The sequence below is a fragment of the Tachyglossus aculeatus genome, chromosome 10 (genome assembly GCF_015852505.1).
Source record: "Tachyglossus aculeatus isolate mTacAcu1 chromosome 10, mTacAcu1.pri, whole genome shotgun sequence".
Classification (NCBI taxonomy): domain Eukaryota; kingdom Metazoa; phylum Chordata; class Mammalia; order Monotremata; family Tachyglossidae; genus Tachyglossus; species Tachyglossus aculeatus.
Genome location: NC_052075.1, coordinates 49,289,163 through 49,311,376, shown reverse-complemented (window position 1 = coordinate 49,311,376; position 22,214 = coordinate 49,289,163). Strand labels below are relative to the sequence as shown.

At 49.1% G+C, this 22,214-nt stretch overlaps 2 protein-coding genes across 2 annotated transcripts; one reads left to right on the top strand and one right to left on the bottom strand.

Annotated features, from left to right (window-relative positions):
- Positions 1–1,389: 1,389 nt before the first annotated feature.
- C10H11orf16 (chromosome 10 C11orf16 homolog) lies at positions 1,390–7,121 on the bottom strand. The gene is given in 6 exon segments (XM_038753307.1): positions 1,390–1,490; positions 1,493–1,762; positions 4,154–4,382; positions 6,108–6,279; positions 6,413–6,491; positions 7,059–7,121. Coding segments are annotated over 5 exon segments (792 nt in total). The 5' UTR covers positions 6,433–6,491; positions 7,059–7,121.
- A 5,235-nt stretch (positions 7,122–12,356) lies between these two features.
- On the top strand, positions 12,357–21,795 carry NDUFB2 (NADH:ubiquinone oxidoreductase subunit B2). The gene is made up of 4 exons (XM_038753214.1): positions 12,357–12,465; positions 19,318–19,462; positions 19,746–19,847; positions 21,700–21,795. The coding sequence occupies exons 1-3, from the start codon at positions 12,398–12,400 to the stop codon at positions 19,818–19,820; spliced, it is 288 nt and encodes a 95-aa protein (XP_038609142.1). The 5' UTR covers positions 12,357–12,397; the 3' UTR covers positions 19,821–19,847; positions 21,700–21,795.
- The last annotated feature ends 419 nt before the right edge of the window (positions 21,796–22,214 follow it).

Genomic DNA, 22,214 nt, shown 5'->3' with positions numbered 1-22,214 from the left:
TCAGTGGAAGATAAAAGTCTGTGTCTCTGAACAAAGTCTCTGTCCCTTCAAAGACGGCCTCCAACCAGATGCAATTTGTCTCCGTCCAATCCAGGTTGGTCTCGGTGTGCTTGGAGGTCTTCGTCGGCCGGGAAGCGAGTGGTCAGCGATGCGTCGCCGAGCGAACACTGACTTGCGGTGGTCGGTGAGTAACCGTTAGCTGTCCGATCCTTCCGTGACCTGTCCCGTCGGCCAGTGATACCGAAGTCACAAATCATCGCCTCACGCACCAGCAACGGAGCCCTGAGGCAGAAACTCCTCACCCTCGGCTTCCAGGCTGTCCATCCCCTCGCCCCCTCCTACCTCCCCTCCCTTCTCTCCTTCTACAGCCCAGTCCGCACCCTCCGCTCCTCCACCGCTGATCTCCTCACCGTACCTCGCTCTCGCCTGTCCCGCCATCGACCCCCGGCCCACGTCCTCCCCCGGGCCTGGAATGCCCTCCCTCTGCCCATCCGCCAAGCTAGCTCTCTTCCTCCCTTCAAGGCCCTGCTGAGAGCTCACCTCCTCCGGGAGGCCTTCCCAGACTGAGCCCCTTCCTTCCTCTCCCCCTCGTTCCCCTCTCCATCCCCCCATCTTACCTCCCTCCCTTCCCCACAGCACCTGTATATATGTATATATGTTTGTACATATTTTTTTTACTCTATTTAATTTATTTGTACATATCTATTCTATTTATTTTACTTTGTTAGTATGTTTGGTTTTGTTCTGTCTCCCCCTTTTAGACTGTGAGCCCACTGTTGGGTAGGGACTGTCTCTATATATTGCCAATTTGTACTTCCCAAGCGCTTAGTACAGTGCTCTGCACATAGTAAGCGCTCAATAAATACGATTGATGATGATGAGGAGGAGGAGGAAAAGCCTGCAGAGACGTTGGCCCTTCTGGTCTCAGCTCAAAGGGACACGATTAGCTAGGGGAGGCGGGCGGGGAGCCCCCTTTCCTTCTGGCCTTTTGGAACCGCAAGTCCCCTCTTCATCCCGAGACGTGGTCTTTTTTGAGGCATTTTTGGCCTTTCCCCCCCTCCCACCTCTTCGCTTTCTTCCTTTCCTCTCCGGCAGCGGTGGAGGGAGGCTCCCTTTCCGTTCCCTCGTCCCATTCTGACTTTTTTTTTCTTTTACGGTATGAGTTAGGGGGCTTACTACGTGGCGGGCACCGTACTAAGTGCTGGGGTCGATGCAAGCTAATCAGGATGGACACAGTTCACGTCCCACGTGGGGCTCCCAGGCTTAATCTCCAATTTAGAGAGGCGGTATCTAAGGCAAAGAGAAGCGAAGTGACTTGTCCAGGGTCACACAACAGGCAAGTGGTGGAGCCAGGATGGGGCCCTGAATCCAAGGCCTGGGCTCTAATTGCTAGGCCACGCTGCTTCTCGGCTTTGGTGGTCCCCGGGCGTTTGCCAGTTGCCCACCCTCAGGGCCGTGGTCATCCGGCCACCCGGCACGGAGCCACCGAGTGGGCCGGGACTGTCCCACGGAGGCCACCACCACCGGCAGCACAGGCCGAACGGGCCGAGCCCGGGGCCTCCTGAGGCCCGGTAGCCCGGGGCCACTAGAAAGGGATAATCCGGACTGGATTCCACCACCTGGCGCCTGGCAGCTGGAGACATCTGGAGCTCGAGGAGGATGCGTTCGCTCCAGGGCCGAGGGATCTTCAGGGCCACGTCCGGGGCCACTTCCCGGGTCCGGCCTGACCAGAAATTGACCAATATCCCTCGGCGTGCGGAGGCTGGGGAGCGGAGCAGAGGGGAACGGCACTTTGAAATGACATCCCGCTTAGAGCAGAGGTGGGGAGCAAGGCTGAGACGCAGGATTACAGGGAGGGGGAAATCAATCGATCAATCCTATTTAGTGAGCGCTCACTGCGGGCGGGGCACTGTACTAAGTGCTTGGAAGAGGACACTATAAGGGTCGGTTCCCTGCCCTTAAGGACCTTGCAGTCCCTTGAGGCCGCTAGACTGTCTAGACTGCGAGGCAGGGACCATCTCTATCTGTTGCCGACTTGTACTTCCCAAGCGCTTAGTACAGTGCTCCGCACACAGTAAGCGCTCAATAAATACGATGGAATGAAATACACTCCGCCACTTAGCTGTGTGATTTTGGGCAAGTCACTTCACTTCTCTGTGCCTCAGTTCCCTCATCTGTAAAATGGGGATTAAGACTGTGAGCCCCCTGTGGGACAACCTGATCACCTTGGAACCTCCCCAGCCTTTAGGACAGTGCTTTGCACATAGTAGGGGCTTAACAAATGCCATTATTATTATCATTATTATTCTGGTTATGGCATAGTGGACAGAACACAGGCCTGGGAGTGAGAAGGCCATGGGCGAGTCTCTTCTCTTCTCTGGGCCTCAGTCACCTCATCTGTAAAGTGGGGATTGAGACTGTGAGCCCCACGTGTGACAGGGACTGTGTCCACCCCAGAGTTTAGTTCAGTACCTGGCACATAGTAAGCGCTTAACAAATACCACAATTACTATTATTATAAGCACGGTAGGACTGAGGGCGGGGGGTGAGGAAAAGGTGCAAATCGAAGTGCAAGGGCGATGCAGAAGGGAACGGGAGAAGAGGAAATGCGGGCTTGGTCAGGGAAGAGATGCGGTTTTAATGATGATGATGATGGCATTTGTTAAGCGCTTACTATGTGCAAAGCACTGTAGTACAGTGCTCTGCACACAGTAAGCGCTCAATAAATATGATTGATTGATTGAAAGCACTGTTCTAAGCGCTGGGGGGATACAATTTGATCAGGTTGTCCCTCGTGGGGCTCAGAGTCTTCATCCCCATTTTACAGATGAGGGAACTGAGGCCCAGAGAAGTGAAGTGACTTGCCCAAAGTCACCCAGCTGACAAGTGGCGGAGCCGGGATTAGAACCCACGACCTCTGGCTCCCAAGCCCGGGCGCTTTCCACTGAGCCACGCTGCTTCTCTTAATGGAGAGGCCAGGCCCACCAACCGTGGATGGAAAAGGGGATGAGGGGAGAGAGGGTGTGTTGGGGCCGGGGGAACCAGGAAATGTTTTGCCTTTTAGGAAGATTGTCCTAAACGCCCTTCAAATTGCAAGCCCAGCCCGGGCCAACGGAGTACCTGCTGTGCTCCTGAGGACCCCATAGTCTGGGAACAATAAGTGAGGATCTATTTCAGTCTGCAGCATTTACTGAGCACCTACTGCGTGCAAAGCACTGTGCTAGGTACTCTTCTCCTTTGGGTTGTGTTCCCCGTAACAACAACAATAGTCCCAATAATACTTTTTAAGGGTTTACCAGATTGGATCCAGTCCCTCTCTCACACGGGGCTCACAATCCAACAGGTATCCCCCCCCGCCCCCCCGCCACATTTTACAGATGAGGAAACTGAGGCACAGGGAAGTTAAGTGACTTGTCACTTAGAGAAGCAGCGTGGCTCGGTGGAAGGAGCCCAGGCTTGGGAATCAGAGGTTGTGGGTTCTAATCCCGCCACGTCTGCTGTGTGACCTTCGGCAAGTCACTTTCATTCATTCATTCATTCAATCGTATTTATTGAGCGCTTTCTGTGTGCAGAGCACTGGACTAAGCGCTTGGGGAGTACAAGTTGGCAACATAACGCCTAATAAATGCCATTATTATTATTATTATTATTATTATTACCTCAGCCCTCAGTACAGTGCCAGGAACGTAGTAAGCGCTTAACAAACGCTACGTAAAACAACAACTAAAAAGCACAGTATCGCACCTTCAAGTGCTTAGTAGTAAGCACTCAAATATCACTAATTGAGCCCCGTAGGCTGATTAGTGTTGAAACTGAAATCCAAGGGGCTGTCTATGTAGTCGACATAATAATAATAATAATAATAATAATAATAATAATAATAATAATAACGTTGGCATTTGTTAAGCGCTTACTATGTGCAAAGCACTGTTCTAAGCGCTGGGGGGGATACAAAGTGATCAGGTTGTCCCATGTGGGGTTCACAGTCTTAATCCCCATTTTACAGATGAGGTAACTGAGGCGCAGAGAAATTAAGTGACTTGCCCAAGGTCACACAGCAGACATGTGGCGGAGTCGGGATTCGAACCCATGACATAAAGAGGCGGAAAAGGAGGACCGTTGAAACCGGAGGAAACCCCGAGGTGTCTGGTACCTTCAGGGGCGGCCTGGTCCTCTGCCGCCCGGAGCACCATCCCGGGACCGTATCTCTCGGCTCCGGCCTCCCACGGGGCCAGGACCCTGTCCCCCGGGATCAGCCGTCGACGCCGGGCGTCCTCGTAGTGGACGATGTCATAGAAAGGGGTCGCCTGGATGCGCGGACGGGCTCGGCTCTTCGGCGACCGGCTTCTCGCAAACTCCACGAGGAAACAACCCCGGGAGCCCTGCGAGGGGACATCATGCGGCCCGCTGGAGAGCTGGGCCCAGAGGAGCGGCCGGGAGACCGGGTGCCGAGGCCTTGGCTGATCGCCTCAGCCCGGGAGTGGGGCCGTCTTATCGTTCCCTTTTCACAGATCGATCAATCGATCGTATTTAGTGAGCGCTTACTGTGTGCAGAGCACTGGACTAAGCGCTTGGGAAGTCCAAGTTGGCAACATCTAGAGACGGTCCCTACCCAACAGTGGGCTCACAGTCTAGAAGGGGGAGATGGAGAACAAAACCAAGCATACTAACAAAATAAAATCAATAGAATAGATAGGTACAAGTAAAATAAATAGAGTGATAAATATGTGCAAACATATATACATATATACAGGTGCTGCGGGATAATAATAATAATAATGGCATTTTTTAAGCGCTTACTGTATGCAAAGCACTGTTCCAAGCGCTGGGGAGGTTACAAGGTGATCAGGTTTTCCCCCATGGGGTTCACAGTCTTAATCCCCATTTTACAGAGGAGGGAACTGAGGCCCAGAGAAGTGAAGTGACTTGCCCCAAGTCACACAGCTGACAAGTGGCGGAGCTGGGATTTGAACCCGTGACCTCTGACTCCAAAGCCCGGGCTCTGAGCTATCGTGCCCGCCAGCCCGGGGACTCTCCGTAAGCCACGGGATGATGGCGACACAGGTGTCAACTGGGTGGGGGATAAGGCACTTGGGGCAGAATCTAGCGGAGTGACCTCGTGGAAAGAGGCCGGGCCTGGAGTCGGATGACCTGGGTTCTAATCCTGGCTCCGCCACTTTGCTGGTTGGCTTGGGCGAGTCACCCCACTTTGCCGGACCTCAGTCTCCTCATCTATAAAAATGGATATTCACCGCCTGTTCTCCCTCCTACTGTGAACCCTACATGGGACAGGGACTGCGACCTTATAATCTCGTCTCTACCGCAGTGCTTTTGTACAGGACTTGGCACCGAGTAAATGCTTAACAAATGTCATTATCATTATTAATAAAATATATCAATATATAATATACCAATATAATTAATTATAATAATTATATAATATATTAATAATGATGATGGCATTTATTCATTTATTAAGCGCTTACTATGTGCAAAGCACTGTTCTAAGCGCTGGGGTAGAGAGAAGGTAATCAAGTTGTCCCACGTGGGGCTCACAGACTTCACCCCCATTTTCCAGATGAGGGAACTGAGGCCCAGAGAAGTGAAGTGACTAGCCCAAAGTCACACAGCTGACAAGTGGCGGAGCCGGGATTTGAACCCACGACCTCTGACTCCAAAGCCCGGGCTCCTTCCACTGAGCCACGCTGCTTCTCTAATTATTACCCAGGCCCTTCCCTCCCTGTCCAGTCTGCCATCAGCCCACCCTGCTAATTTAATTTAATTCATTTAATTGAAATTAAATGAGCAAAAAGAATGAAGGACCTCAACCCCACAGCACTGAGGGAAGTATCTTTCATAAATTATAAATTGTGCATTATAAGTGGTTTATTTATATTAATGCCTGTCTCCCCTCTGGACTGTAAGCTCATTTGCCAACTGTGTTGTACTTTCCCAAGTGCGGTGCTCTGCACGGGGTAAGTGGTCCAAGACATCGCGATGGTGATGATGATGATAACATTAGTTTCCCACCAGGAGCAGAGATGATCATCTTCCAATCCACCCCCAGCATCCCTCCCCAGACCCGATCCCGCTGCCAATTTCCATACCTCCACTTCTCGGATTATGTGGCCTGGGTAAAAATAGCCGTCCGTTTCCCTCCTGGCCAGGATTCGGGCTCCTCTCAGTAAGTGGGAAGCCTCCGAGACCGTGTCATCCCCTTCGGGTGCCGCTCTCCAGGGGACCCAAGGGTGGTGAGGGGCCCACAGCTCCTCAGGGTAGCTGGGGGGTCACAGGAGGCCGAGAAAGGAATTTCTCCCGTTTCCAAAGCCATTTCCCCCCTCTTCTCTTCCATCGTGACTTGGCCGGTTAGCCAGATGTTTGGGGAAGCCCAAGGTCCGAGCTCGGGACTTACCAAGATCCTGCAGCAGCCATCGGGGCGAAGCAGGTCCGGAATATTCAGCGGAATTCCTCCTGGGCTGCCCTGAAAATACCTGCGTAACGGGAATGGGGCTGGGAACCTGTTAAAAGGATGCTACCCCTTCACGACATCCACGCTGCCCACTCTTTCATCCGTCTTTTCAGCCCCTGACCCCCTCCCCGCCACCCCCATGCAGTTCAGCCCACTGTTGGGTAGGGACTGTCTCTATAGGTTGCCAACTTGTACTTCCCAAGCGCTTAGTCCAGTGCTCTGCACACAGTAGGCGCTCAATAAATATGATTGATGATGATGATGAGGAGGAGGAGGGGAGGCAGGGCGGGGACTTTGGGTGGACAAAGGGCTAGGTGGGATTTGCACCTTATTTGCGGGGGTCCTTGGGCCTCCCCATCAGTTATCTGTGAAATGGGGATGAAGACTGCGAGCCCCACGTGGGACAACCTGATCACCTTGTAACCCCCGCCAGCGCTTAGAACAGTGCTTTGCACATAGTAAGCGCTTAACAAATGTCATTATTATTATTATTATTATTATTATTCTCCCCAGCTGGCTGCATGGAGCCGAGTTGGATCCTCAGAGGGTTAGGGTTTCCACTGTTTGTTTGTGGGCTGCTCTGCTGCACCTTAGAGGGTGGAGAGGCCGCACTCTGGTCCTGATGAGCACCGAGAGGGGCAGGTGGGGGTCAGAGGCCCCTCGGCCGTCCGTCCATCCGTCCGCCGGTCCCTGTGTACATCTACTGGGAGCTGGGGAGGTTGCTAGGGACACTCCGGGCCCGCCCCTGACCCAACCACTCCTGACGGGGCAAGGGTGGTCAGGCGGAGATCGGTTTAACTCTCCCTCCGATTTGCCCCGTCCTCCTACAGTCAGTCAATCCTATTTATTGAGTGCTCACTCTGTGCAGAGCTTGGCACATATTAAGTGCTTAACAAATACCCTACTTATCAATTATTACTGTACATAGAGCAGTGCTTGGCATACAGTAAGTGCTTAACAAATACCCTACTTAATTATTATTGTACATAGAACAGTGCTTGGCGTATAGTAAGTGCTTAACAAATACCCTACTTATCAATTATTATTGTACATAGAGCAGTGCTTGGCATATAGTAAGTGCTTAACAAATACCGTAATTATTAATTATTATTATTATTGTACGTAGGAGAGTGCTTGGCACATAGTCAGTGCTTAACAAATACCCTACTTATCAATTGTTATTGTACATAGAACAGTGCTTGGCATATAGTAAGTACTTAACAAATACCCTACTTATCAATTATTATTGTACATAGAGCAGTGCTTGGCATATAGTAAGTGCTTAACAAATACCCTACTTATCAATTGTTATTGTACATAGAACAGTGCTTGGCATATAGTAAGTGCTTAACAAATACCCTACTTATCAATTATTATTGTACATAGAACAGTGCTTGGCATATAGTAAGTGCTTAACAAATACCCTACTTATCAATTATTATTGTACATAGAGCAGTGCTTGGCATATAGTAAGTGCTTAACAAATACCCTACTTATCAATTATTATTGTACATAGAACAGTGCTTGGCATATAGTAAGTGCTTAACAAATACCCTACTTATCAATTATTATTGTACATAGAACAGTGCTTGGCATATAGTAAGTGCTTAACAAATACCCTACTTATCAATTATTATTGTACATAGAACAGTGCTTGGCATATAGTAAGTGCTTAACAAATACCCTACTTATCAATTATTATTGTACATAGAACAGTGCTTGGCATATAGTAAGTGCTTAACAAATACCCTACTTATCAATTATTATTGTACATAGAGCAGTGCTTGGCATATAGTAAGTGCTTAACAAATACCATAATTATTAATTATTATTATTATTGTACGTAGGAGAGTGCTTGGCACATAGTCAGTGCTTAACAAATACCCTACTTATCAATTGTTATTGTACATAGAACAGTGCTTGGCATATAGTAAGTGCTTAACAAATACCCTACTTATCAATTATTATTGTACATAGAGCAGTGCTTGGCATATAGTAAGTGCTTAACAAATACCATAATTATTAATTATTATTCCTATTGTACATAGGAGAGTGCTTGGCACATAGTCAGTGCTTAACAAATACCCTACTTATCAATTATTATTGTACATAGAACAGGGCTTGGCATATAGTAAGTGCTTAACAAATACCCTACTTATCAATTATTATTGTACATAGAACAGTGCTTGGCATATAGTAAGTGCTTAACAAATACCCTACTTATCAATTATTATTGTACATAGAACAGTGCTTTGCATACAGTAAGTGCTTAACAAATGCCATAATTATTATTATTATTATTGTACGTAGAAGAGTGCTTGGCACATAGTCAGTGCTTAACAAATACCATAATTATTTGTTAATTATAGAAGCAGCTTGGCTCAGTGGAAAGAGCCCGGGCTTTGGAGTCAGAGGTCATGGGTTCAAATCCCGGCTCCGCCAGCTGTCAGCCGCGTGACTCTGGGCAAGTCACTTAACTTCTCTGGGCCTCAGTTACCTCATCTGTAAAATGGGGATTAAGACTGTGAGCCCCCCCATGGGACAACCTGATCACCTTGTAACCTTCCCAGCGCTTAGAACATAGTGCTTTGCACATGGTAAGCGCTTAACAAATGCCATCATTATTATTATTATAATTATTAATTATCATTGTATGTAGAACAGTGCTTGGCACATAGTAAGCACTTAAGAAATACCGTAATTATTATTATTGTACCTAGAGCAGTGCTTGGCACATAGTGCTTAACAAATACCATAGTTATTAATTAATTATTATCGTATGTAGAAGAGTGCTTGGCACAGAGTAAGTGCTTAACAAATGCCATAATTATTAATTATCATTATTATTATTGTATGTAGAACAGTGCTTGGCACTTAAGAGAAGCAGCGTGGCTTAGAGAAGCAGCGTGGCTCAATGGAAAGTGCCTGGGTTTCGGAGTCAGAGGTCATGGGTTTGAATCCTGGCTCTGCCAATTGTCAGCTGGGTGACTTTGGGCAAGTCACTTTACTTCTCTGGGCCTCAGTAACCTCATCTGTAAAATAGGGATGCAGACTGTGAGCCCCACGTGGGACAATCTGATCACCTTGTATCCTCCCCAATGCTTAGAACAGTGTTTTGCACATAGTAAGCGCATAACAAATACTATTATTATTATTATTATTATTAACAAATACCATAATTATTATTATTATTGTACGTAGAACAGTGCTTGGCACACAGTAAGTGCTTAGCAAATACCATAATTATTATTGTTATTATCATTGTACATAGAACAGTGCTTGGCATATAGTAAGCGTTTAACAAGCACGTGTATGTATGTATGTACGTATGTGTGTATGTAACAGCAAAGTTAACCAGAGCCCCCTTTTTCCTCTCCTCCTCCCCATCCCCCTGCCCTACCTCCTTCCCCTCCCCACAGCACCTGTATATATGTTTGTACAGATTTATTACTCTATTAATTTTACTTGTACACATTTACTATTCTATTTATTTTGTTAATGATGTGCATCTAGCTTTATTTCTGTTTATTCTGACGACTTGACACCTGTCCACGTGCTTTGTTGTCTGTCTCCCCCTTCTAGACTGTGACCCCGTTGTCGGGTAGGGACGGTCTCTAGATGTTGCCGACCTGGATTTCCCAAGCACTTAACAAAGCGCTCTGCACATACTATTCTATTTATTTTGTTAATGATGTGCATCTACCTTTATTTAAGAGAAGCAGCGTGGCTCAATGGAAAAGAGCCCGGGCTTTGGAGTCAGAGGTCATGGGTTCAAATCCCGGCTCCGCCAATTGTCAGCTGTGTGACTTTGGGCCAGTCACTTCACTTCTCTGGGCCTCAGTTCCCTCATCTGGAAAATGGGGGTTGAGACTGTGAGCCCCCCGTGGGCCAACCTGATCACCTCGTAGCCTCCCCAGCGCTTAGAACAGTGCTTTGCACATAGTAAGCGCTTAATAAATGCCATCATTATTATTATTGTATTATTATTCTCTGGGCCTCAGTTACCTCATCTGTAAAATGGGGGTTAAGACTGTGAGCCCCCGTGGGACAACCTGATCACCTTGGAACCTCCGCAGGGCTTAGAACAGGGCTTTGCACATAGTAACTGCTTAATAAATGCCATCATTATTATTCTTTCTATTTATTTTGACGACTTGACACCTGTCCCCAGGTTTTGTTTTGTTGTCTGTCTTCCCCTTCTAGACTGTGAGCCCGTTGTGGGGTAGGGGGCCGTCTCTAGATGTTGCCGACTTGTACTTCCCAAGCGCTTAGTCCAGTGCTCTGCACACAGTAAGCGCTCAATGAGGCTCCGGGTGAGTCCAGGGCCTTTCCTGCGGGGGGGGGCCCCCCCCATTTGGTGAATGGTACGGCCCGCGGGCCGGCCGGAAGTGACGACACAAAAGGGGGGCTGTAAGTGGGACGGTCTGAAGGCAGTGACGACACGAAAGGGGCGGGGCTACAAGTGGTACACGCTAAGCAGCAGCGTGGCTCGGTGGAAAAAGCCCGGGCTTTGGAGTCAGAGATTATGGGTTCGAGTTCCGCCTCCACCCCGTCTGCTGTGTGACCTTGGGCAAGTCGCTTAACTTCTCTGAGCCTCAGTGACCTCATCTGTAAAATGGGGATTATCAATCAATCGTATTTATTGAGCGCTTACTGTGTGCAGAGCACTGGAGTAAGCGCTTGGGAAGTCCAAGTTGGCAACACCTAGAGACGGTCCCTACCCAACAACGTACTAACAAAATAAAATAAATAGAATAGATATGTACAAGTAAGATAAATAAATAGAGTAATAAATATGTGCAAACACCCTCCCTTCAAGGCCCTACTGAGAGCTCACCTCCTCCAGGAGGCCTTCCCAGACTGAGCCCTTCCCTTCCTCTCCCCCTCGTCCCCCTCTCCATCCCCCTCATCTTACCTCCTTCCCTTCCCCACAGCACCAGTATATATGTTTGTACATATTTAGTACTCTATTTTACTTGTACATATCTATTCTGTTCTATTTTGTTAGTATGTTTGGTTTTGTTGTCTGTCTCTCCCTTTTAGACTGTGAGCCCACTTTTGGGTAGGGACCGTCTCTATATGTTGCCAACTTGTACTTCCCAAGCGCTTAGTCCAGTGCTCTGCACACAGTAAGTGCTCAAATACGATTGATTGATTGATTTTGTTCTCTGCCTCCCCCTTTTAGACTGTGAGCCCACTGTTGGGTAGGGACTGTCTCTGTATGTTGCCAACTTGGACTTCCCAAGCGCTTAGTACGGTGCTCTGCACACAGTAAGCGCTCAATAAATACGATTAATTTTTTGATTGATATACAGGTGATATACATATATGTATATATATATAGATACACATATATATGCATGTATAGGAAATATACGTATACACATATATGTATATATACACATACACATATACATGCATATACATATACACACATATATGTATACATATATACATACATATATACATATACATACATACAGGATATATATATATATATATACATATATACAGGCATGAAGACTTTGAGCCCCACGTGGGACAACCTGATCACTTTGTATCCCCCCCATTGCTCAGAACAGTAAGCGCTTAACAAATGCCAACATTATTATTATTATTATTACTGGTACGGCCCGCGGGCCGGTCGGGAGTGACGACACGAAAGGGGGGGGGCCTATAGAGAGTGAGGCGCGCCGACCGGAAGTGACGACACGAGAGGGGGCGGGCCTGTACAGGGGGAGGCCCGCCGGCCGGCCGGAAGTGACGACACGAAAGGGGGCGGGCCCGTAAGGGGTGAGGCCCGCGGGCCGGCCGGAAGTGACGACACGAAAGGGGGCGGGCCCGCAAAGGGTGAGGCCCGCGGGCCGGCCGGAAGTGACGACACGAAAGGGGCGGGGCGGGCCTGGCCGTGGCGAGGGTAGGGGTGTCATGGCTTCCGTGGTGAGGCTGAGGCCCGTCCTCGGAGCCGCCGGGCGGCACGTCCTGGGAGCCCGGCAGTGAGTCTTGGCGGACCGGGACGGACCGACAGACAGACCGACCGACCGACGGATGGACGGTCGTGCCTCAGTGGGGAGAGCCCGGGCTTGGGAGTAAGGGGGCGTGGGTTCTAATCCCGCCTCCGTCACTTGTCAGCCGGGTGACCTTGGGCAAGTCACCTCACTTCTCCGGGCCTCAGTTCCCTCATCTGTAAAATGGGGGTTAAGACTGTGAGCCCCCCCGTGGGACAACCTGATCACCTTGGAACCTCCCCAGCGCTTAGAACAGGGCTTTGCATAGAGTAAGCGCTTAATAAATGCCATCATTATTAGTGCTCTCCCCCCTCCATCCCCCCCGCCTTACCTCCTTCCCTTCCCCACAGCACTTGTATAGATGTATATATGTTTGTACAGATTTATTACTCTGTTTATTTATTTTACTTGTGCCTATCTATTCCATTTATTTTATTTTGTTAGTATGTTTGGTTTTGTTCTCCGTCTCCCCCTTTTAGACTGTGAGCCCACTGTTGGGTAGGGCCCGTCTCTAGATGTTGCCAACTTGGACTTCCCAAGCGCTTAGTCCAGTGCTCTGCACACAGTAAGCGCTCAATTAATATGATTGATGATGATGATTACTGTATTTATTTTACTTGTACATATCTATTCCATTTATTTTATTTTGTTAGTATGTTTGGTTTTGTTCTCCGTCTCCCCCTTCTAGACTGTGAGCCCACTGTTGGGTAGGGCCCGTCTCTAGATGTTGCCAACTTGGACTTCCCAAGCGCTTAGTCCAGTGCTCTGCACACAGTAAGCGCTCAATTAATATGATTGATGATGATGATTACTGTATTTATTTTACTTGTACATATCTATTCCATTTATTTTATTTTGTTAGTAGGTTTGGTTTTGTTCTCTGTCTCCCCCTTTTAGACTGTGAGCCCACTGTTGGGTAGGGACCGTCTCTATATGTTGCCAACTTGTCCTTCCCAAGCGCTTAGTACAGTGCTCTGCACACAGTAAGCGCTCAATAAATACGATTGATGATGATGATGATGATTACTCTATTTATTTTACTTGTACATATCTATTCCATTTATTTTATTTGTTAGTATGTTTCGTTTTGTTCTCTGTCTCCCCCATTTAGACTGTGAGCCCACTGTTGGGTAGGGACCGTCTCTAGATGTTGCCAACTTGGACTTCCCAAGCGCTTAGTACAGTGCTCTGCACACAGTAAGCACTCAGTAAATACGAAGGATTGATAGTAAGCGCTTATGAAGTGCCATTATCTGTGTGACTTGGGCCAAGTCACTTAATTTCTCTGGGCCTTAGTGACCTCACCTGTAAAATGGGGATGAAGACTGTGAGCCCCAAGTGGGACAACCTGATCACCTTGTATCCCCCCAGGGCTTAGAACAGGGCTTGGCACATAGTAAGCGCTTAACAAATGTCTTTATTATTATCATTATTATTACTAACCGCTTGGGAAGTCCAAGTCGGCAACATATAGAGATGGCCCCTACCCAACAACGCTTTCAGCATGTTCCATGGACAATTTTCTTCTAAACACTACTTGCTCCCCATGATTCCATTTTTATGTCAAAATTTCTGAAATTCGTATAGACTGTTTATGAAGAAAGAGCACGGGCTTGAGACTGTGAGCCCACTGTTGGGTAGGGACCGTCTCTATATGTTGCCAACTTGGACGTCCCAAGCGCTTAGTCCAGTGCTCTGCACACAGTAAACACTCAGTAAATATGATTGATTGATTGAGTCAGAGATCACGAGTTCTAATCCCGGCTCTGCCGCATGTCTGCTGTGACCTTCCCCACAGCACCTGTATATATGTATATATGTCTCTACATATTTATTACTCTATTTATTTATTTTACTTGTGCATATCTATTCTATCTATTTTATTTTGTTAATATGTTTGGTTTTGTTCTCTGTCTCTCCCTTCTAGACTGTGAGCCCACTGTTGGGTAGGGACCGTCTCTAGATGTTGCCAACTTGGACTTCCCAAGCAAGCGCTTAGTCCAGTGCTCTGCACACAGTAAGCGCTCAATAAATACGATTGATTGATTGATTGATTGATTGATTGATTGATGACGGGAGGCGGGACAGACGCCCTTGCGGCCCGGGCGGCCCAGACCGCCGCGCAACCACCTGCCCTTGCTCATTTGAGCAACGATACTCAGAATAATCATGCTATTTGTTAATCAATCAATCAATCAATCGTATTTATTGAGCGCTTACTGTGTGCAGAGCACTGTACTAAGCGCTTGGGAAGTACAGGTCGGCAACATCTAGAGGCGGTCCCTACCCAACTGCGGGCTCACAGTCTAGAATGTTAAGCGCATACTATGTGCAAAGCACTGTTCTAAGCGCGGGGGGTGGGGATACAAGGTCACCTTGTAACCTCCCCAGCGCTTAGAATAAAAATAATAGTGGCATTTATTAAGTGCATACTATTCATTCATTCATTCATTCAATCGTATTTATTGAGCGCTTACTGTGCGCTGAGCACTGTACTAAGCACTTGAGAAGGACAGCGGGCTCACAGTCTACAAGGGGAAGATAGACAACAAATCTGTGCGAAGCACTGTTCTAAGCGCGGGGGGTGGGGATGCAAGGTCACCTTGTAACCTCCCCAGCGCTTAGAATAATAATAATACTAATAATGATGGCATTTATTAAGCGCTTACTATGTGCCAGGCACTGTTCTAAGAGTGCGGGGGGTGGGGGAGATACAAGGTGATCAGGTTGTCCCATGTGTGGCTCCCAGTCTTCATCCCCATTTTACAGGTGAGGGAACTGAGGCCCAGAGAATACTAATAATGATGGCATTTATTAAGCGCTTACTATGTGCCAAGCACGGTTCTAAGCACTGGGGAGGTTACAAGGTGATCAGGTTTTCCCACGGGGGACTCACAGTCTTCATCCCCATTTTACAGATGAGGGAACTGAGGCCCAGAGAATAATAATAATAATAATGATGATGACATTTATTAAGCCCTTACTGTGTGCCAAGCACTGTTCTAAGCGCTGGGGAGGTTACAAGGTGATCAGGTTGTCCCACGGGGGGTGCACAGTCTTCATTCCCATTTTACAGATGAGGTCACTGAGGCCCAGAGAAGTGAAGTGATTTGCCCAAAGTCACCCAGCTGACAATTGGCAGAGCTGGGATTTGAACCCCTGACCTCTGACTCCAAATCCCGGGCTCTTTCCACTGAGCCACACTGCTTCTCAATTGAAGGCCCATCTCCTCCTCCATCTCTTCCCTGACTAAGCCTTCCTTTCCTCTTCTCCCACTCTCTTTTGCATCGCCCTGGCTCCCTCCCTTTATTCATCCCCCTTCCCAGCCCCCTGGCTCTTAATGTACATATCTGTAATGTATTTATAGCAATGCCTTTCTCCCCCTCTAGACTGTAAATTTGTTGTGGGCAGGGAATGTGTCTGTTTATTGTTTATTGCCTTCGACACCGTGGCCCACCCCTTTCTCCTCAACATGCTATCCAACCTTGGCTTCACAGACTCCGTCCTCTCCTGGTTCTCCTCTTATCTCTCCGGTCGTTCATTCTCATTCTCCTTTGCGGGCTCCCCCTCCCCCTCCCATCCGCTTACTGTGGGGGTTCCCCAAGGTTCAGTGCTTGGTCCCCTTCTGTTCTCGATCTACACGCACTCCCTTGGTGACCTCATTCGCTCCCACAGCTTCCACTATCATCTCTACGCTGATGACACCCAGATCTACATCTCTGCCCCTGCTCTCTCCCCCTCCCTCCAGGCTCGCATCTGCTCCCGCCTTCAGGACATCTCCATCTGGATGTCTGCCCGCCACCTAAAACGCAATACGTCGAAGACTGAGCTCCTTGTCTTCCCTCCCAAACCCTGCCCTCTCCCTGACTTTCCCGTCACTGCTGACGGCACTACCATCCTTCCCGTCTCACAGGCCCGCAACCTTGGTGTCATCCTCGACTCCGCTCTCTCGTTCACCCCTCGCATCCAAGCCGTGACCAAAACCTGCCGGTCTCAGCTCCGCAACACTGCCAAGCTCCGCCCTTTCCTCTCCATCCCATCCGCTACCCTGCTCGTTCAAGCTCTCATCCTATCCCGTCTGGTCTACTGCATCAGCCTCCTCTCCGATCTCCCATCCTCGTGTCTCTCCCCACTTCAATCCATACTTCATGCTGCTGCCCGGATTGTCTTTGTCCAGAAACACTCTGGGCATGTTACTCCCCTCCTCAAAAATCTCCAGTGGCTACCAATCAACCTACCCATCAGGCAGAAACTCCTCACCCTGGGCTTCAAGGCTGTCCATCCATCCCCTGGCCCCCTCCTACCTCACCTCCCTTCTCTCCTTCTACGGCCCAGCCCGCACCCTCCGCTCCTCCACCGCTGATCTTCTCCCCGTACCTCGCTCTCGCCTGTCCCGCCATCGACCCCCGGCCCACGTCCTCCCCCGGGCCCGGAATGCCCCCCCCTCCGCCCATCCGCCAAGCTCGCTCTCTTCCTCCCTTCAAGGCCCTACTGAGAGCTCACCTCCTCCAGGAGGCCTTCCCACACTGAGCCCCTTCCTTCCTCTCCCCCTCGTCCCCCTCTCCATCCCCCCCTTCTTACCTCCTTCCCTGCCCCACAGCACCTGTATATATGTAGATATGTTTGTACAGATTTATTACTCTATTTATTTATTTATTTTACTTGAACCTATCTATTCTATTTATTTTATTTTGTTAGTATGTTTGGTTTTGTTCTCTGTCTCCCCCCTTTTAGACTGTGAGCCCCCTGTTGGGTAGGGACCGTCTCTATATGTTGCCGACTTGTACTTCCCAAGCGCTTAGTACAGTGCTCTGCACACAGTAAGCGCTCAATAAATACGATTGATTGATTATCTGCCCCGACGGTTAGTACGGTATCTGTCACAGAAGAAGCGCTTAACAAATACCATTTAAAAAGAAAAAAAAAAAAGACATGACCCCTGCCCTCAAGGTGTTTAGAGTCTAACAGGTGATGCAACCTTGACACTGTACCCCTTTCTTAGCAGCCCCTACGTCCAAGGGAGTTGGGAAAGGGGCCTCCTGTGACCTTTTTATTTTGTTAGTATGTTTGGTTTTGTTGTCTGTCTCCCCCTTCTAGACTGTGAGCCCACTGTTGGGTAGGGACCGTCTCTAGGTGTTGCCGACTTGTACTTCCCAAGCGCTTAGTCCAGTGCTCTGCACACAGTAAGCGCTCAATAAATATGATTGATTGATTGATTAATCCCCATTAATCCTCAGGGAACTGAGGCTCAGAGAAGTGAAGTGACTTGCCCAAGGTCACACAGCAGATGTGGCGGAGTTGGGATTCTAACCTATGACCTCTGACTCCAAAGCCCAGGCTCTTTCCACCGAGCCACACTGCTTATGCTGCTTGATGCGTAGTAAGTGCTTAACAGATACCACAATCCAGCACTTAGAACGGTGCTTTGCACATAGTAAGCGCTTAATAAACGTCATCATTATTAATAATGGCATTTATTAAGTGCTTACTATGTGCAAAGCCCTGTTCTAAGCGCTGGGGGATACAAGGTGATCAGGTTGTCCCACATGGGGCTCACAGTCTTAATCCCATTTTACAGATGAGGGAACTGAGGCACAGAGAAGTGGCTTGCCCAAGGCCCCACAGCTGACAAGTGGTGGAGCTGGGATTCGAACCCATGACCTCTGACTCCAAAGCCCGTGCTCTTTCCACTGAGCCACGCTGCTTCTCTAATTATTATCAATTATTATATTAACATTAATATTATCCATCCATCATCATCAATCGTATTTATTGAGCGCTTACTGTGTGCTGAGCACTGTACTAAGCGCTTGGGAAGTACAAGCTGGCAACATATAGAGACGGTCCCTACCCAACAGTGGGCTCACAGCCTAAAAATATTATAAAATAAATTAATATATTTTATATCAACTTATATAAATCATATATAAATATAAAATGGGGTTGAAGACCGAGGGCCCCACGTGGGACAACCTGATCGCCTTCATCATCATCATCAACCGTATTTATTGAGCGCTTTATATTCATATATAAATATAAAATATTTATATTTTATAAATGAATACATCACAATAAAATATAATGTATTTATAGTATATTATATTATAATAGAATGTATATTATAGTATATCATATATTAATATTATAATACATCACATATAGCATATCACATATCAGATTTCATTATAATCATCATTATTATATTAATATGCATTATTATAATTAATAATTACAATTGTTAATCATTAATTAATCAATCAATCAATCGTATTTATTGAGCACTTACTATGTGCAGAGCACTGTACTAAGCGCTTGGGAAGTACAAAGTGGCATCACATAGAGACAGTCCCTACCCAACAGTGGGCTCCCGGTCTAAAAGGGGGAGACAGAGAACAAAACCAAACATACCAACAAAATAAAATAAATAGGATAGAAATGTACAAGTAAAATAAATAGAGTAATAAATATGCACAACCATATATATATACATATATCCAGGTGCTGTGGGGAAGGGAAGGAGGTAAGATGGGGGGATGGAGAGGGGGACGAAGGGGAGAGGAAGGAAGGGGCTCAGTCTGGGAAGGCCTATAATTATTAATTATATTATATTATTAATTATATAATAATTATAATAATTATTAGTTATTAATTATTCTCTTATTAGTTACTAGCATTATTATGTGGGAACTGATGATCTCGTAGTCGACTGGCGTGCTTGGTACACAGCGCTCACCCACTACGACCGGGGTGGCGACGGCCTTGGGTGAGGGGGCCGGCGGGGCGGGGCGGGGCGGGGCGGGGGTCTTGGGGGGCGTCACCCAAAGCGTTCTGTGATGGCAGCGCGGGAGGCGGCGTGCACATCCCCCCGCAGTACCGGCAGTACCCGCAGCTGACCAAGTCGCAGGTGTTCCAGGCGGAGCTGTGGAGCGGCGCCATGTGGTTCTGGATCCTGTGGCGCTTCTGGCACGACTCGGACGCCGTCCTGGTGAGTCGCCGCGGGCACGGCCCTGCCCCCGGGACATACTGAGCGCCCGCCCGCTGCCCCCCGCGCGCGGGTGGGAAGTCGAGGCAGCCCCGGTCCCTCCGGGGGGTGCACGGCACAACGGGCCGGGTGGGCGGGGAGGAAGCCTCCCGACTCTCGTCCTCTCCCGGCCGCTCTGCACGCGGCGAGCGCTCCCTAAACGCCCCCGATGGATCGATGGGTCGAGCCCACGCCGCTCGGGCCACGCGTGGGAACGGGTCCGGAATGACGGCGCCCCTCTCCCTAGGGACACTTCCCCTACCCGGACGCTTCCAAGTGGACGGACGAGGAGCTGGGCATCCCCCCAGACGACGAAGATTAGCGGGGATCCTTCCCGCTCCGCTCCCAGGTCAGTGTTCCCGAAGGGTCGCGGGGTCCGCCCCCCCCCCCCCCGCGGCGGCCTCCGGGCCCTCGGACCCCGCTTTCTGCCCGCCCCATCTTCCTCTTCCCCGGCCCGACGAAGAGCAGCCATCTGCGGCACTGTCTCCGGCCCCGCTCAGCTCTGGGGGTCAGCGGCGGGGAGGGGGCGGCTTCGGGGAGAACTGGGCGCGCGGAGGCACCGCCCACCCTTATGCTCAGCCCCCCCACCTCTGCTGCGCTCAAGGGCATTGTGAGAGCACCCAGTGGAAAGAGCCCAGGCTTGGGAGTCACTCATTCATTCGTATTTATTGAGCGCTTACTGTGTGCAGAGCACTGGACTAAGCACTTGGGAAGGACAGGTCGGCAACATCTAGAGACGGGCCCTACCCAACAGCGGGCTCACAGGGCTGGGTGGAAATCATTCATTCATTTATTCAATTGTATTTATTGAGCGCTTACTGTGTGCAGAGCACTGGACTAAGCACTTGGGAAGGACAGGTTGGCAACATCTAAAGACGGGCCCTACCCAACAGCGGGCTCACAGGGCTGGGCAGAAATCATTCATTCATTTATTCAATCGTATTTATTGAGCGCTTACTGTGTGCAGAGCACTGGACTAAGCGCTTGGGAAGGACAGGTCAGCAACATCTAGAGACGGTCACCACCCAACAATGGGCTCACAGGGCAGGGCGGAAATGATTCATTCATTCATTCAATCGTATTTATTGAGCGCTTACTGTGTTTAGAGCACTGGACTAAGCGCTTGGGAAGGACAGGTCGGCAACATCAAGAGACGGTCCCTACCCAATAACGGGCTCACAGGGCTGGGCGGAAATGATTCATTCATTCAATCGTATTTATTGAGTGCTTAATGTGTGCAGAGCACTGTACTAAGCGCTTGGGAAGGACAAGTTGGCAACATCTAGAGATGGTCCGTACCCAACAACGGGCTCACGGGGCTGGGCAGAAATGATTCATTCATTCATTCAATCGTATTTATTGAGCGCTTACTGTGTGCAGAGCACTGTACTAAGCACTTGGGAGTCGGAGGGCTTGGGTTCTAATCCCCGCTCTGCTGGCTGCTTTGTGACCTTGGGCCAGTCACTTCCCTGGGCCTCAGTTTCCTCATCTGGAAAATGGGGATTAAGACCGAGCCCCACAAGAGCTATGGACTCTGTTCAACCCGATTAGCTCAGTGCTTAGCACAGTGTCTGGCCCATATAGTAAGAAGTTAACAAGAGAACCACTTCAAAAAAAAGGGCAGCCTAGAACAGCCCTTTTGAGTCTTGGTTTTACCATCGGCCAGTCTGGGAGTTGTGCTTGGGGGAGGTGAGCCCTCCCAGCTGGTGGGCCGGCGCTCTCCCCAGCGTTTAGGAGCGGGTTGTGCATGCTGCTGTTGAAGTAATAATAATAATAATAATAATAATGGCATTTATTAAGCGCTTACTATGTGCAAAGCGCTGGGGTTTTAGACTGTGAGCCCACTGTTGGGTAGGGACTGTCTCTACATGTTGCCAATTTGTACTTCCCAAGCGCCTAGTACAGTGCTCTGCACACAGTAAGCGCTCAATAAATACGATTGATGATGATGATGATGAAGGCGATCAGGTTGTCCCACGTGGGGCCCACAGTCTTCATCCCCATTTTCCAGATGAGGTAACTGAGGCTCAGAGAAGTTAAGCGACTTGCCCAAGGTCACGCAGCAGATGGGGCGGAGTTGGGATTCGAACCCATGACCTCTGACTCCAAAGCCCGGGCTCTTTCCCCCAAGCCACGCTGCTTCTAGGAGGAGGGGGGATGGTTCTTCCTCTGCCAACGGTCTCCCTTTCCGCCCCACGCAGGGCCGGCGGCCATCTCCAGGAGAAGCCGGTTCACTGGCGGCACGGACTCTACCGCCGTTTCCTTCCCGTTGTATATTAAAAGTCGGAATCCCGGGCCACGGTCTCCCGCGCCTCTCTCCGGAAGCCGCCGAAGTCGGGGTCCGGGGGGTCCGGGGGGTCCGGGGAGCGGTTCAGGAGGAACGACCTTGACCGGGCTGATGATCTCCATGCAATCGGTCTTTATTAGAGCAGTATTCTCATATTCACATCAAGTACATAGAACTTTTTGCCTTTTATATAATACAGAGTTCTTTAAATAACTTTACACAGAAATAGTTCTCTTCATCGCGAACCCCGGCTCCCCGGATCGATCGTGAATTTTTGTGGCTGTCGTTAAATCCCCATGCTCTGTAGCCAAACCGCACAATATTTCCCATTGTACAAATTTACATGGTGGGGGGGGAAAGACTCCGAGATACAAATGAAGGGGCCTGAGCGGGAAGGGGAAACCGGGGGAGCGGGGAGATGACAGCACG